Raw genomic sequence first — 14552 nt, forward strand, 5'->3', positions numbered from 1 at the left:
CCGAGCTCAAGGTGGGGGAAAAGCGTGTACGCTGGGGAAGTGTGCGCTTTAATGGTACTCATACATAGTAAAACATATTATCAAATTATCTGTATATATGCAGAGATCTACGATAATTGCGGCCGGTTGAGAATAAACTATGTAAATGTTGAAATAACACAGAACAGCATAAATATCCCGTTGAAAAAAAAAAAAGAAAGAAAAAAAAAGATTAAAGCAGAAAAAGGGTGTAATTTCTCCCAGCCCCTGCCCCTGCCCCGGCGGGAGCGCGGGTCTCCCCCCTATAACCCCTCCCGGGTGCGCAGGCAGCGGAGCGGCTGCTCCGCGGTCGCGCAGCCCAGCGGAGGCTGCCCGCCTCGTCCCGGCCGGTCCCGGCCCCGGTGCCGGCTGTCAGGGTCCCCACCGGCGGTGATGGATCGCTGCAAACTTTTTTTTGGCGGCGCTGAAATGTTGAAGAGCGGGGGGGAGCCGCCCGTGCGCATGTGCGAAGGTGTCCAAACTGACAATGCTGGAGAGATAGCGAGCCGGGATTGAGAGAAAGGGAGAGTGTGTGTGCGAGAGAGGGAGAGGAGAGAGGGAGAGGGGGAGCGAAAAAGGAGGAAAAGCTCCGGGAGGAAAAAAAAAAAAAGCCCCCCCCCCCCCAACCCCACGCCAGCATCGGCCGCGGGACTGGCAGCATGCGATCCAAAGGCAGGGCGAGGAAGCTGGCCGCAAGTAGGTGCAATACCCCTTTCTCTTGGCTTTTCACCCTCCCTCTCTGCCATGTTGCATAGACATGTCTGATGCGGCGCGGAGCTCGCGGGCAACCTGCAGCATCCCCCCCCGCAGCGCGGCCCGGCCCGGCCCGGCCTGGCCCGGCCCGGCGGGGAGCGGGGGGGGGGGGGGCGCGGCGGCCGGAGCCGGGCTGGGGGCTGCGGGCTGCCGGCGGGCGGTGGGGAAGGAGTTGAGGAAAAGTTCAGTGGCGAGCGCTGGAAGTTGCTGCTGCTGCTGCTGCCGGGGGCTGGAGTGAGGGGGGGTCGGGAAAGGGGGGTGCGAGCGGCTCCGGGCCCTATAGTGGGCGCTGTCGGCTGCCGGCAGGGCTGGGGGCCGCGGGGGGGTGCGTGTGTGTGTGTGTGTGCGTGTGCACGGAGGGGCAGCGGCGGCTCTGCGGGGGAGGCGGCGAGCCCGGGCGCAGGTAGCCGGTGCGGAGCTACCGGGGACACCCCCCCGCCACGGCCCTGCCGCGGGCTTCTGCCAAAACCTGCCCCCCCCCCCCCCCCCGGCACCAAACCGCGCGTGGGAGCGGAGCGTGCGCGGGGCGGCGGAGCGGGGCGGGGGGGGCCGCCTCGCGTGGCCGGGATGCCCCACGCCGGGGACACCCGGGGGGGAGGGGGGGGCAGAGCGGAGCAGTTCCCAGCCTGCTGGAGTCACCCGCTAAAAGTTGATGTAAATGTTGTAATTTCAGGCGTTTTTCCAGCACTTTTTATACAGTTTGGCCGCCCGAAGGTCTGTGTTCCGCGAGGCGAGGGCTCGGCCGTCCACACGCAAAGCCCGACTTATTTAATTATTTGTCTTACGCTCACCCCATCTGTTTCTCCTTTATGATAGGGATCTTTGCCTTTAACTGCTGCAGTGTTGGGGCGCTTTTTTTTTTTCTTCCTTTCTTTTTTTAAAAAGAGGGAATCAACAACAAAACTTTGCCAGCTTTCGCGTCCTATTTTAAAAGCAGCTGATGTCTTTATTTTCTCTGACACATCTGGGCAAGTTTCATTTGATATCCATGGCGATGGCAACTCACATTCCCGAGTGAAAAAAAAAAATGGGCAGGCGAAAAAAAAAAAAAAAGTCAGATGAAATGTTGCATAAGTTGCGTGACGTAAAAAGCAGATGGTTATTTACTTTTTATTTGTGAAGGGGAAAAAAATAATAGAGGAGCGTGGAAAAAGGGAAGCGAAAGATGTCTCCGGATCATCATCAGCTTTTCTGTGAACCTAACAATAACAGCAGCAACCTGCATTTGATTAGGTGATATTAAAGTGGATAATCCAGCGCCCACAATTTGGAAACAAATGTTAAATCTCCAGGTTGCCATCCCTGCTTCGGAGCTAATTATGGAAAAAAAATCTCACGTGCCCGACAAAATCCGTCAGGTTTCCTTGCCTCTCCCTTGCTTGCCTCTCTGCGCAGCGATGCAGGGCTGCTCCTGCTCCTGCTCCTGCTCCTGCTTCTGCTCCGCGGGCGAGATCCGACCGTCTGCAAAGTTTCTGCTCTGGGCTGCGCGTCTTGGCTTTCGCTGCAGCAGCAGCAGCAACAGCAGCACTTTCCACCCCAGACAGATGCGTTGCATTAAATAATCCTTCGGTTACAATCCGCTCATAAAGGAAATAATATTTTAAAAAGCTGGGATTTTTTTTGGTATGTGTTTCGCAAAGCTGTTTCTTTCACCCCTAAGAGCGTCTCAGTTTCATGGCAAGTGGAAAGGAGGGTTAGAGGCGACCCCTGCAATTTAGTCGTTCGAAAGGAAAAGTTTTTAGCTTTTCAGTTCTTTCTGGCTGGGCTGGGAATAGAAAATACTTTGTAGCCTTCACCCTCTTACGTGGAAAACGGTACAGATCGGGATCAAGCGTGCTTCTTTTATTATTGCACTTTTACTGCTTTGTGCGTGAAGGTAAAATCGCCCCGACTGCGTGGCTGGCGCTAATACCCAGGAAAGCTTTGTCCTCTTAATTAAGGCAGATTACCTGAAGCGCGCATTTTCTTGACCTTGGTGTAAAATTGCTAAAAAATAATGTTGAGGCTTTGGTGTCGTCCACCCCCGCCCCCCCCCCCCCAAAAAAAAAAAAAAGTAAAAAATAATCAGAAGAAACACAAAGAGCTACGCAGGGAATAGCTATTGAGTTTTCAAAATGCCCAGCTGTAAAAATAAGGGAAAAGCCACGCTGAGGTCTCTCCTCGCCACACTTTAGGGAGGCGGCCGGCAAGAGCGGGGCCGGGGCCCGGCGCTGCGGGCCCGAGGGATGCGGGCCCGGCCGGCCGCAGCCGCGCTGCACCTGTGCGGGCATCCCGCTCCGCTCCGCGCCGGCACAGGACCCGGCCCCCGGGGCAGCTGCTTTTCCACTCGGGTGGGTTTGTGCCCGTCTGGTGAAACCGTATCCCCGAATAACCCCCGCCCCATCACGGGCCGGCGCAGCCCTGCAGCCGGCCTGAGGTAGCCCCCTGCCACCCAGTAGCCTCATAAAGAGACAGAAGGTGATCAGATTAGGGGAACACACGTGAATAAGGAGGCACTTGTTACTTTTACACTTTATCACCACTTTTTTACAGGCAATTTAGTGCAGTCAAGGTAGATCCAGATCCCTCTAACCATCTGAGATAGTAAAATAACACTTTCCTAAGTTTCAGCAGGTTTTCCTGCGCCTGTAATTTGCCTCAGTCTAGTACTTAAAAGGCTTGATTGAAAAACAGAGCTGGCAAGTTTATTTGCCTGTTTAAGACTCTGTCCGGGAATTTGTTTTCGAGCAGGGAAACGTTTGCCACGTCCAGGCTCCCGGCCCTCGCAGCGATGCTGTTTATTTGCCACCGCTTCACCATTACCTCGGCCTCAGCGCGCCTCCGCTGCCGCTGACACCGTGTGTCGGTGCCCCCCCAGCTCCGCCGCTGGGCCCGCCCGTCCCCGCCGCGGCTGCCAGCGGCTCGGCACAGCCCCAGCACCGGGCACCGGGCACCGGGGCGCCGAACGCCGGCCCTGGGCTCGGCCCGGCCCCGCGGCATCCCCGGCGCGGCGCTGTCCTGTCCCCGGGTGGCTTCAGCGCGGCGGCTGCGGACACGGGAGGCTGCGGGGATGGGCGAGACAATCCCATTACATGCCGGGCACATTTTCACCAGGCACTTCATTAACCCTTTTCAGGGCAGAGAGCGTGCTTGTGGCTTTTCGCTCCCTCTTTCTGCTTTTTCTTCTTTTTTCCACCTCCCTCTCCCTCCTTCCCTTCTCTCTCTTTCTCGCTCTCTTTCTTTCCCGTTCTCTGTGTCGCTCCCCCCCTTTTCTTTTCTTTTCCCTTTTCTTTTCCCTTTTCTTTTCCCCTTTCTTTTCCTTTTTCTTTTTCCTTTTTGTTTTTCTTTTCCCTTTTCCTTTTCCCTTTTCCATTTCCCTTTTCCATTTTCCCTTTTCTTTTCCCCTTTCTTTTCCTTTTTCTTTTTCCTTTTTGTTTTTCTTTTCCCTTTTCCTTTTCCCTTTTCCATTTTCCTTTTCCTTTTCCATTTTCCTTTTTCTTTTCCTTTTCCTTTTTCTTTTCCTTTTCCTTTTTCTTTTCCATTTTCCTTTTTCTTTTTCTTTCCTTTTTCTTTTTCTTTCCTTTTTCTTTTTCTTTCCTTTTTCTTTTTCTTTCCTTTTCCTTTTCCTTTTCCTTTTCCTTTTCCTTTTCCTTTTCCTTTTCCTTTTCCTTTTCCTTTTCCTTTTCCTTTTCCTTTTCCTTTTCTTCTTGCCTTCCCTTCCCTTCCCTTGCCTTCCCTTCCCTCTTCCCTTGCCTTCCCTTCCCTCTTCCCTTTCCTTCCCTTCCCTCTTTCCTTCCCTTCCCTCTTTCCTTTCCTTCCCTCTTTCCTTTCCTTCCCTCTTTCCTTTCCTTCCCTCTTTCCTTTCCTTCCCTCTTTCCTTTCCTTTCCTTCCCCCTTTCCTTTCCTTCCCCCTTTCCTTTCCTTCCCCCTTTCCTTTCCTTTCCCTTTCCCCTTTCCCTTTTCCCTTTCCCTTTTCCCTTTCCCCTTTCCCTTTCCCCTTTCCCTTTCCCCTTTCCCTTTCCCTTTCCCTTTCCCCTTTCCCTTTCCCCTTTCCCTTTCCCCTTTCCCTTTCCCCTTTCCCTTTCCCCTTTCCCTTTCCCCTTTCCCTTTCCCCTTTCCCTTTCCCCTTTCCCTTTCCCCTTTCCCTTTCCCCTTTCCCTTTCCCCTTTCCCTTTCCCCTTTCCCCTTTCCCCTTTCCCTTTCCCCTTTCCCCTTTCCCCTTTCCCCTTTCCCCTTTCCCCTTTCCCCTTTCCCCTTTCCCCTTTCCCTTCCATCTCTATTTCTCTCTCTCCCACTGTCTCTTACTTGGGGTCAACAGTCACCACTCAATTTGGGACCAACTTTGTGGTGCTGCAGTAGGTGACGCCGCCTGGGGCTGAGCCCATGGCCGAGCTCCCTGGTGCCTTCCAGCTGCTCCCCGGCCGTGCCGGGCCAGCCATGGTGCAGGGCAGAGAAAGGACATAAAGGAAAAAGACGGTCCAAAAGGCAAGCTCATTATTAATACAGCCCTGCTTGTAAATGAAAAATGTAACCCTTGTTAATTAACGCTGTTTACATGGGGTACAAGAAACTTAAGAAATGTTTCTACAAAGGGGAAGGAACTGTTTACAAAACTCTTTCAAAAGTGTGACATATTGCTGCAGTTCCAGCACTAAAAAGCCAAACACACTTACACGCCTTTGAAGTTGGCTGGCTGAGGCAACATTATTTGAGTCGGATTCAGATATTGCTTGTGGGTATAACTAATGGCTTTTACCTAGTTAGTGGGCTGGGAGGGGCGAGGGCCTGGGCGCCGTGGCCATTGGGTCCCTCTGGAGAGCTGGGGCTGGCTCCCTGCCAGCTCTGTACAATGTCAACATTGAATATTTGAATTCCCAGACTCTATTTAACAACTTTCTAAATAAATAAACTCATTGTGTGTCTGTGTTTAAAATTATTTCACCTCTTTCATGAAAGCTACAGCATCTTATTACACCGGCCTCTCAGGCTGCTTTTCCCCCTTTTCTTTCCAAACAAACACAAATGGGGCTGAGCACAGGGATTTTTTTTTACTGCCTCATATCTCTCCCTCTCTCCCCTTCTCACTTTCTGTCTGTCTTCTTGCAAAGCATGAGTGGAGCTGCTCAGACATCCCACGATGTCCTTAGTGGGACGGCTCTGTGCGCCTTGCTATCTAATCATAACTAAAACCAAAGCCAGGTTCACCAAGTCGGTTAAATATTAATCATTTCTAAAAGGAGGCCCATGTGAGTGCCATTGCTGCAGCGGTGCCCTGTACATACTCAATCATTTTGGCTGCTATACCATAGGCGGGCTCCAGGGACAGCTTTCATTGTTGTTGCCATAAATGGCTATTAGTGTTCATATTCACCTATTCACCTAGTTATTTAAGTGCACATAAGTGTGTATGTGTCTGTGCTTACTGTATACGTGTGCATATGTGTGTGTTCATGACATATCTTTCGGTTTATGCACAGAGATATATCTCTCTGTGCGTGTGTATATATATGTATAAAATACCTATATATGTACGTGCACATACAGAGAGAAAGGCAAGTAAATACATTTGATATCTGCGATTGCAGTTGATGTATGTACTGGTTTAGAGAGGGACTGTGGCATGCATAGGCTACAGGGGTGCTTGCAGCCTGTGTACCTACAGGCTCTGAAATCTGGGTGTGTATAGGGAACACAGAGTTGGTATACAGAAACCTATGTGTTGTTCCCTGGGATGCTTCCAAAATGCACTAATTGCCTACTTCTGTGGTGGGAGTATTCATTGTCAAATATTTATTGACTTCATGTGTAAGTAAAGGTGTCTTGACAGAGAAAGTATTTCTGGCTGTCCTGGGGAGCACAGCTCCCTGATGAAGTTGTGTAAGTTGTTCAAGAAGAAAGTGGAATGAATTTTCTGTCAGGACAGGTACGTGCTGCGGGAGGATAACGGAAAGCATCGGTGGTTGCTCCAGCCCAGGGTGGCTGAGGAAAGGGCAGTGGGGAAGCAGATGGAGTTTCATAAATCTCAGCTGATGAATCCTTGTCCACATAAATTGCCTTGCTTTGCAGTAAACCACTTTCTAAACACATGTACTTTAACTTTGGAAGGGCTTGTTCAGACACTTAGGTTTCCGACCAAGAATTCATGATATTTGTTTATTTAAAATTTAACTATGTTTGCTGTCATTTTTTTGGAGCAACTCAATGCTCTTTTGCCGTAACTTGATACAATCAGTTTTACATCATTTCAGTTTAGTTAGGCAAGGAGTGTCTTATGAAGAACAGAAAGAGGTTTTTAATCGTACATGGTTTTCAGACTAGCAGATACAAATGTTGTATTATCTAGTAGGCAGAGGTAGAACTGGACAAATGCAGATTAGAAATACAGTTTATATTCTAAGTAGTGAAGGTATTTAACCAGTAAAACAATTTACCAAGAGCTGGGTGGATTTCAACATCACTGGAATTCCTTTGTCTTAATTAAGGTCTGTTTTTCTAAAAAGATATGAGCTAATCCAAACAGGAATTAATTTAGGGAATTCCTGTAGCCTATATTGTACAGGGGGGCAAACCAGACCCCTCTTCCTGGTTTTATAATCTATGCACCTAGTTAAAGCTGTGTTGTTTCAAATGGAGACATAAGCTCAAGGCTGGGATCACAGGAATGCACTTAAAAACTAAATGGCCATTAAAAAAACCTGGGTTCAACTCAGGCAATGCAGAACCAATGTCTGGCTCAAAGTCTTTTCCATCCTTACCACTGCTTACCTGTACCACAGGCATCCCTGGAGTCATGCTGGGCTCAGGGGTACCCTGTCTCTGAGTGTAAAGGCAAAGGCAAAGATGAGTTTTGCAAAGATGGAATGGGGTGTACACGCTGAGGTAAGGATACAGAGAAGGGGGTTTGGGGTCACAGAGGTTTGGCTACTGTTCTGCCATGGCTTTCCAGTGTGTTCTGCCATGTTAATGTGCAATTGGTTACTGCTGCAGTTCTTAACAGCCAGACCAGGAACCAGATAAGACCAGCAGAGATCATGATATGGACCAATAAGCATCAGAAAGCACCTCCGGGGCCCCTTTTGCTGCAGGGGCTGCTGGAGGGAGATGTTTGCTGGCAGATAAACTCAGCTAGGTGAAAGAAACAGCAAGGTGGGGAAGGGGATGGAGAAGCTAAGAAGTGGATGTTGTTGTCCTCAGGACTCTGTCTCTTTGCGTTGCCATTTTAAATAAAAAAAATTCAAATTACGAGGGTATAAAGCCACCCTGCCTGGTCATTCATTGACTTTATGTCCCTCCCTTTTGTTTGCATTTCCAGGCTATAGCCAGACATTCCCTTCTCCAGGGCTGCTGGAAGAAAAGGCAGCCACAGAGCCATGTGGGAGGAGGGAAGCTAGGCTGCAATGAATATTGTATTCAATGCTAAATATGTAACAAAGAGAAAGAAATGTGAGCTAATCCAGCAACAGGAGTTGGGAAGTGAAATACAATTCATTTTATTTCAGGGTTTAATATTGTGGTCTGTTTCAGTGAAGCATTATCTTTTAAACTAGGATATATGCAACGACATAAAACCCCACTACCTTAAGGGAATGTCAAAGTTTGATCTCCAAATAAAGGAAATTCAAAGTTAAGGCTGAAATGTACCACATGGCCTCCAAGTCCTAGGAACAACAGGAGGCAAGGAAGTAGCTAAAGGTATCAGCTGCACTTTAAAACGAGTCCAGCAACTACCAAGCTTCCAGTGCTCATTGCAGATACACAGCATGGTTCGAGCTGGGATTTGTATTGACTAGAGAGAGGCTGGCTCAACAAGATCTGCAATGATCTTAGTCTTTCTGGAAACCTTGGCTGATCTGTGATGAGCATGAGAGTTTTGTGGTGGAAGGATTACAGGTCTGGGCTTAATTTATGCAGTGGAAATGTTCTGTCCCCTTTGGCACCAACAGCTTTTGTTTAGAAAATCTTACACTGGAGCAGAATTTTGGTTCAGAAAAGAGATATACCCAAGTTATGGCTTTATTCCTTTTCTGAAGAATTGCTTGTATGTCTGTATGGGTGCGCTACTTTTTAGTCCTGTTTAAACTCCAAACTAAATTTAAATTGCCTGTAAGATAATCTGCAGAATGGAAACTGCCACACAACCGTAGCCCTTGCTCCCTGACCCAAACCCATATTCCATTGCAAAGCAGTGCGCTGCTCTGTTTTGTGATTACAGTAAGTTAGAAACCAGAAGAGCAAGACTTCTATGAATAGGTTATTTTTGGCAATTGCATCACCAATTATGTATAACATTTCAAAAAATATGAGTTCTGCCAGTTTGATCTCCGAGAGGGCTACAGAAAATGAAAGCTTTGAGACTGTTGTAACATCATACTATTTTGTCTATTAGATGTCATTAGATTACCAGAATACTGAGACCTTCATATCAACCAATCTAACAAAAATTTCCCAGGTGGTTTAAATTAAAAAATTAGCCATAAATATATTTTGTATAATGCAATTTATTATGGATGTTTATTGTGTGCAGTGGGAAAATGTTTGGTTTCGCATGATCTTACTGTATAACATGTGCCCTACTGAAACTGTTTATACTGTGGCAGCCTGCAAAGGCCCCAGACTAATTCGGAGACTGGCCGGGCTACATGCTCCGAAAGCCACAGGAAGGCAGAGCCCTTCCCCTGGAAAGCCAAAGGGGCAAAAACATCTTGTATGGGACATGTACAATGAGAAAAACTTGTCAGCAGGGAAAGACCTGAATGATAGAAAAACCAGGAAGGTGCTTCAGGGCAATGTTGTTTACTAGGGAAAATGGGATTGAAATGATACCAACTCTCAGCAGGTCTTGTTATACTGGGATGGGGGGCTCGCCTGTGTCCAAGGGATGTTTTGCTTCCTGCATCCCAAGTTTCATCAAGTTTCCCCTTACCTCGGTTTAGCAAGTAGGGCTCTGTACTCACATCCACCCATGACTCCAGATTTGCCCATCTGCAGCGGAGAGCAGGCACTAACCTAGGGAACTAGGGGTCCTGTGATGGACATATCCACCTTCCACTGGGATGATGTGACAGGGAGCTGATAGTTTCAGAAAAACATCTCCTGCCCCCTCTCCTGTTCTTTTGCACAAAGTCCGCATGCTGGCAAGAGTGGAATCATTCCTCAGTTTAAAAAATAACCCTCAACTCCCTCTGCCCCCCCAAGCTCCTTCACACATGTATTAACACCAAACTGGCAAAGCCAATGGAAAAGGATTTTGCATTTTGGCAGCAGAGCTGGCTGAGCGCTCACCGCGGGCCTTATCCCAAACCCACTGGAGCTGAAGGAGCTCGTACCGACTTCAACGGGCTTTGGATTGGGTCTGGCCAGGAGGAATCTGCTTCTCTTTGTCCTTTTTTTTGGGGAGGGGGGGCGGTTATCAGCAGCTTTTGCTCTGGTGGTGAGCCCCAACATTATGATGTTGTAACAGATACCTGGATTTACATCAGTCTAAGTGAATTAGGTTGGCCCTATAATCTGGCCTCATTTAAGAGTCATTTTAACTATTACAATGAAATATGAACACTGTTGATGGGGGGACTGTGGTGACTTCACATACTTGTTTCCCACTGTGCCCCATCCATTCCCTGTGCTTTCCATCCCTCCCATGGGTCAAAGGACTGCTGCAGGCTGTAGCAGGCACCTGGGGGGTGCGGGGGGGGGGGGGGGGGGGCTGTCCAGCAGTCCTGGCTTGTGCTGCAGAGCTCTGCATCCCAAGGACTGCAGTTCTCCAAACAGCCTCAATTTGTACCTTCTAAACAAATAGCTTTCCTGCTGAAATTACGTGGTGCCTCTTATAAGCACTCTGTTTAATGCCTCCTGATTTCACCTCAGACAAACAGAAGGTATGTGAGAGGCAAGCACTGACCGCTAGAAAAAAATTACCCAAACATGTCTAAAACATGGTTTGAGTCACCAGTGGTGCTTATATTTTTGATTTTAAAACCATTGAACATTTCCAATGTTTGACAGAAATGATTAACCTTTCTCTCTTGAAAACTCTTTGTGATTTGAACTTATTGTGGCATGTTTTATTTACTTGCACCTTGGTGAGGAATTAAATGCTTTTAGTGAGTTTTAATCTTTCCCATTGTCTTTGTGGCTCTACATAAAGGGAGAAAAGGAAACATGTTCAAAAGAATTTTGAAGTGATGTTTCTATTTTACTTTTTTTAGGCTCTTGATATATTTTTGGCTGCAGGGACTGGCATAGAGGATTGGTCTAAGAATACACAACATTGAAAAGCAAAGGCATATCAGCTCTATCTGAGTTAACAGCACTGCTTTATACTTTTGTTGTTTCATTGTTACCGTGTCATGGTAATAGTAATTCACAACATTAATGAAAACTTGTTAATTGAAAAAGGTAAACAGTATTATACGTTTGTCCCGATTTTTTCAGTTCTTATAGTAAGCAATATCTCAGTAGTCACTGGCTGCCTGCGTAAGAGCTATTAAGGATTTATGCTTTGTCTGAATAATTACTGTCCAGGAGTTTGTGGTACACGGCATGATGGAAGATACCAGATAAAGCCAAGGTAACTAAGAAATGAGGAAATGATGTACTAGGTCACTCCAGATGATGCAGATCAGAGAGATCTGAGGACATAAAATTGTGCAGTGTCTTTTAACATCAGTGACCAGGCTCAGAATGAGAGAAAAGGTGAAATTAGCTGTACTGAACCAATGCCCCAAGTGAAAACTGAACGAAGACTGAGCCAGAAGGGGTAGAACAGAGTTAGATCTAGGATGGGGTGCAGCAAAGCTTCCCAAATAGTGCTTTCACACGCACCATGCTGAAGGATCAGCCATGGACCAAACCCAGAAGATTTATGTTCAACCTGACATTATTATTTATTATGACTTGAATTAAAGCAGCGACCGCAGAACCCAGCCAGGACTGGATGCTTGTTGTGCTGAGCTCTGTGCAAACATGGGCAGCCTGCACGGAGCTTAGGCCCTAAGACATGCAGATTAAACTTTGGGCCTGCTGCCCTACGTATGCAATTACAGCATCGTTGGAGGCAGTAATAAAACCCTGAGGAGAAATAGTTGCTTTGAGGAAAGTCCACAGAGTCAGGACTGTGGAGTTCTAGGCTTTCGCTTGCACATGGGTGGATGTGCTTCAGCTTTAATCCCATCAGTTGTCTACTTTTGCCAGCAAATGGCCCCCTGGCTCCATTTTGGATGACCTTATTATTTTTGGCTGTGTCTGTAACCTTGGGTGATCAAGCTACATTAAACTATAAGTATCCTTGCAGCATCACCCACTTGCTTTCAAAGAAAATAACTCTGAGATTCACCGGGAAGGAAGAGGGCAATACCGGCAGATAATCCAGCTCTATAAAATCCCCAGGCTGTGGTTCCAGCCCACTTTCCACCCAGGCTCTGCAAGAGTGATGTGAGCAGTGTGGCTGGCAAGTGCCAGCAACCAAAAAGTCCCCCAAGCCTATAAGTTTTATTAAAGTTCCTTTAAAGTCTGTGCCAATAAAAAGGGTCCACACAACCTCTGAGTGAGGCTTCATAAGCTCAGTTTTATGTTCAGATAATTTGGAGCCAAACCATCATGGAGTTCACAGAGAGAAATATCCCACGGAGCATCACAAACTGCGAAGAAAATGTATTGAGGAAAGAGAGGACTGATAATTTTATGGCTTTCCTTGAAGTTAGGTGGTAAAATGGGCTTTATTTAGTAATTTCCTAACTTCTGATTGCAATTTTGTTACCAGTGCAATGGTTTTAGATATAATATTTTGTAAATAGGGAGAAATGTTAGAAGCCAAGGAGCTACAGCTTTGTGCACAGCACGTGGACCTGCTGTGGGAAGCAGTGCCATGCATTCCTGGTTCCCAAACAACTTGATTTTTGGATCAGGCCTCTGGGCAGGGCATGGCAGTGGCACTCCGTTCTGCTGTGAAAAGCTGTACGTTGAGCCCAGCATGGCCAGGTAGCCCTTGGGATGAATAGTCCTTTTAAAGCCAGGTCCAGGGATGAGCAGCTTACACTTATTTTCGGAGGGTGAAGCATTTCTAATTTGAAATACCTTTAAGAGCCCTGAGTTTTACAGATGAGGTGATTGTCACAATCTCAAGGCTCATCTTCCAAAACAGAGGCTATTAAAATCACATGTCTTTCAGCCTTTTGGCCAAGATATGTGTGTGTAAATCTACATCCAGGATTCCTTTGATGGGATTTACAAGATAAATCTCTGCTATGTTTGTCCTCACACAAATAGTTATTTTACACTCGGCATGGTTCATCTTTTAAAAATCTATTTTACAATGTAATAATTCACACCCACTTCTCTTTGGGAAGTCATTTATAGAAGGAAAATTAAATGTGGCCAGGCATTAGAGGGAGTACTGCTGATATATGCAACAACTCAAAATGTTGAGGGAAGTGATTATGGGTATGGGAGAAGATGCCGTCTTGACCTTGGCGGTTTGTTTATTAGATACTAAATCATGGACATTTCTTCTTCCAGTTATAACTGGTCTGAGGACTCAGATATAACCTTAAAAGCCCTTTCTGGGGTTTTAAACAGAATTTAGACCTCATCAGTGCTCAGTACTATTTATGTAGCTTGAATGAGGAAAGGGAATGTAGAGGCCACTGTGGGAAAGGGAAAAAAAAAAGAGAAGAAATTAGAGAAAAAAGGAATATTCATTCCGATGGCTGTATTTCCTTTGCAAACTATTGCCCCTCCTGGTGCCACAGAGAAGAGAATGAAAAAATACTTGATGTCTTTTCATCCACTTTGCTTATGTATCTTGTGCATACGACAGCCACTAACCATCAGTCTTGTCCTGCCAGTCTTCTGTATCTCCTTGGAAGAAAAAGGCTATCTCTCATTGTCACCCTCAAAGATAGCACTGGAAATAAGATGGAAGTGACCAGACAGTAGGCAGAGATGGTGTGAGGGGATGGACTGGGAGATGGGACATGCCTGATGGACTGCTGTCAGACCCCTGAGCAAAAGGAGGCAAACAAATCAGCTCTTCTGGCACCTTTCTGCTCAGGAATGTTAAAGTAATTCAGGACATCTGACTGAAGAGATGATCAGTGTTTTTCAAATACAAAATAGGCCCTGAATATGCTGTTCTCCATGGTTTCCTCTCCCCAGTGCTATACCAGTTCTGTGAATATACATATATATACACACATACATACACAGATATAAATATATGCATGATCTCAGCAAGCTTAATATGGCTAAATCATCTCCGTGCATCCTGACCTCCTGCTTAGTCTCCTGTTTCAGAGGCTCAGTGTGAACCAGGGTGCTGGGCTTACTCCTCAGGTCCACATATTTCTTCCTCTGGGTTCCTGCTCTGCAGAAATAGCTGTGCTCTGTGGGTCGGTGAAGATCCAGCTGAAGCTTGCGAGGGCTGGAGGGAGCAGTGTTGCTTTAGGCTCCCTGCCTGCGGAGTGACATATCAGAAGTAATAAGTCTGAGCTTGAGCTGATGTCTAACAGCACCGGAGAGCAGGCTGGAAGGCTGAACTTCTGCAAAAATGAAAGCAAGGAATTTAACAGCAGTAAAAAAGAGGTTAAGGAAAGAACAAAAAGGAAAGGAAATAAATGTGATATGAATGGCTAGAAAAACAGCTATGTCCAAACACTATCCTCTGCTGCTGTATTTTTACACAGGACTGAAATAATAGAAATACATGGAGAATACACATTAATGGGGAAGAAGACAATTTCAGAAATTATCTGGATCATCTCGATACAGAAGATATTTTAGCAAAAGATATTTTCTGTGTGTTCAAA

General features: G+C 46.8%; 1 protein-coding gene across 1 annotated transcript in view; it reads left to right on the forward strand.

Moving 5' to 3' along the window:
* Positions 1–551: 551 nt before the first annotated feature.
* MECOM (MDS1 and EVI1 complex locus) overlaps positions 552–14552 on the forward strand; it is a 346217-nt gene continuing 332216 nt past the window's right edge. Inside the window, exon 1 of the mRNA XM_055817377.1 lies at positions 552–714. Within this exon, the coding sequence (XP_055673352.1) occupies positions 678–714 (37 nt within the window). The 5' untranslated portion in view covers positions 552–677. The remainder of the gene's footprint in view (positions 715–14552) is intronic.

This window comes from Falco peregrinus, chromosome 12 (genome assembly GCF_023634155.1).
Source record: "Falco peregrinus isolate bFalPer1 chromosome 12, bFalPer1.pri, whole genome shotgun sequence".
NCBI classification, from domain to species: Eukaryota; Metazoa; Chordata; class Aves; order Falconiformes; family Falconidae; genus Falco; species Falco peregrinus.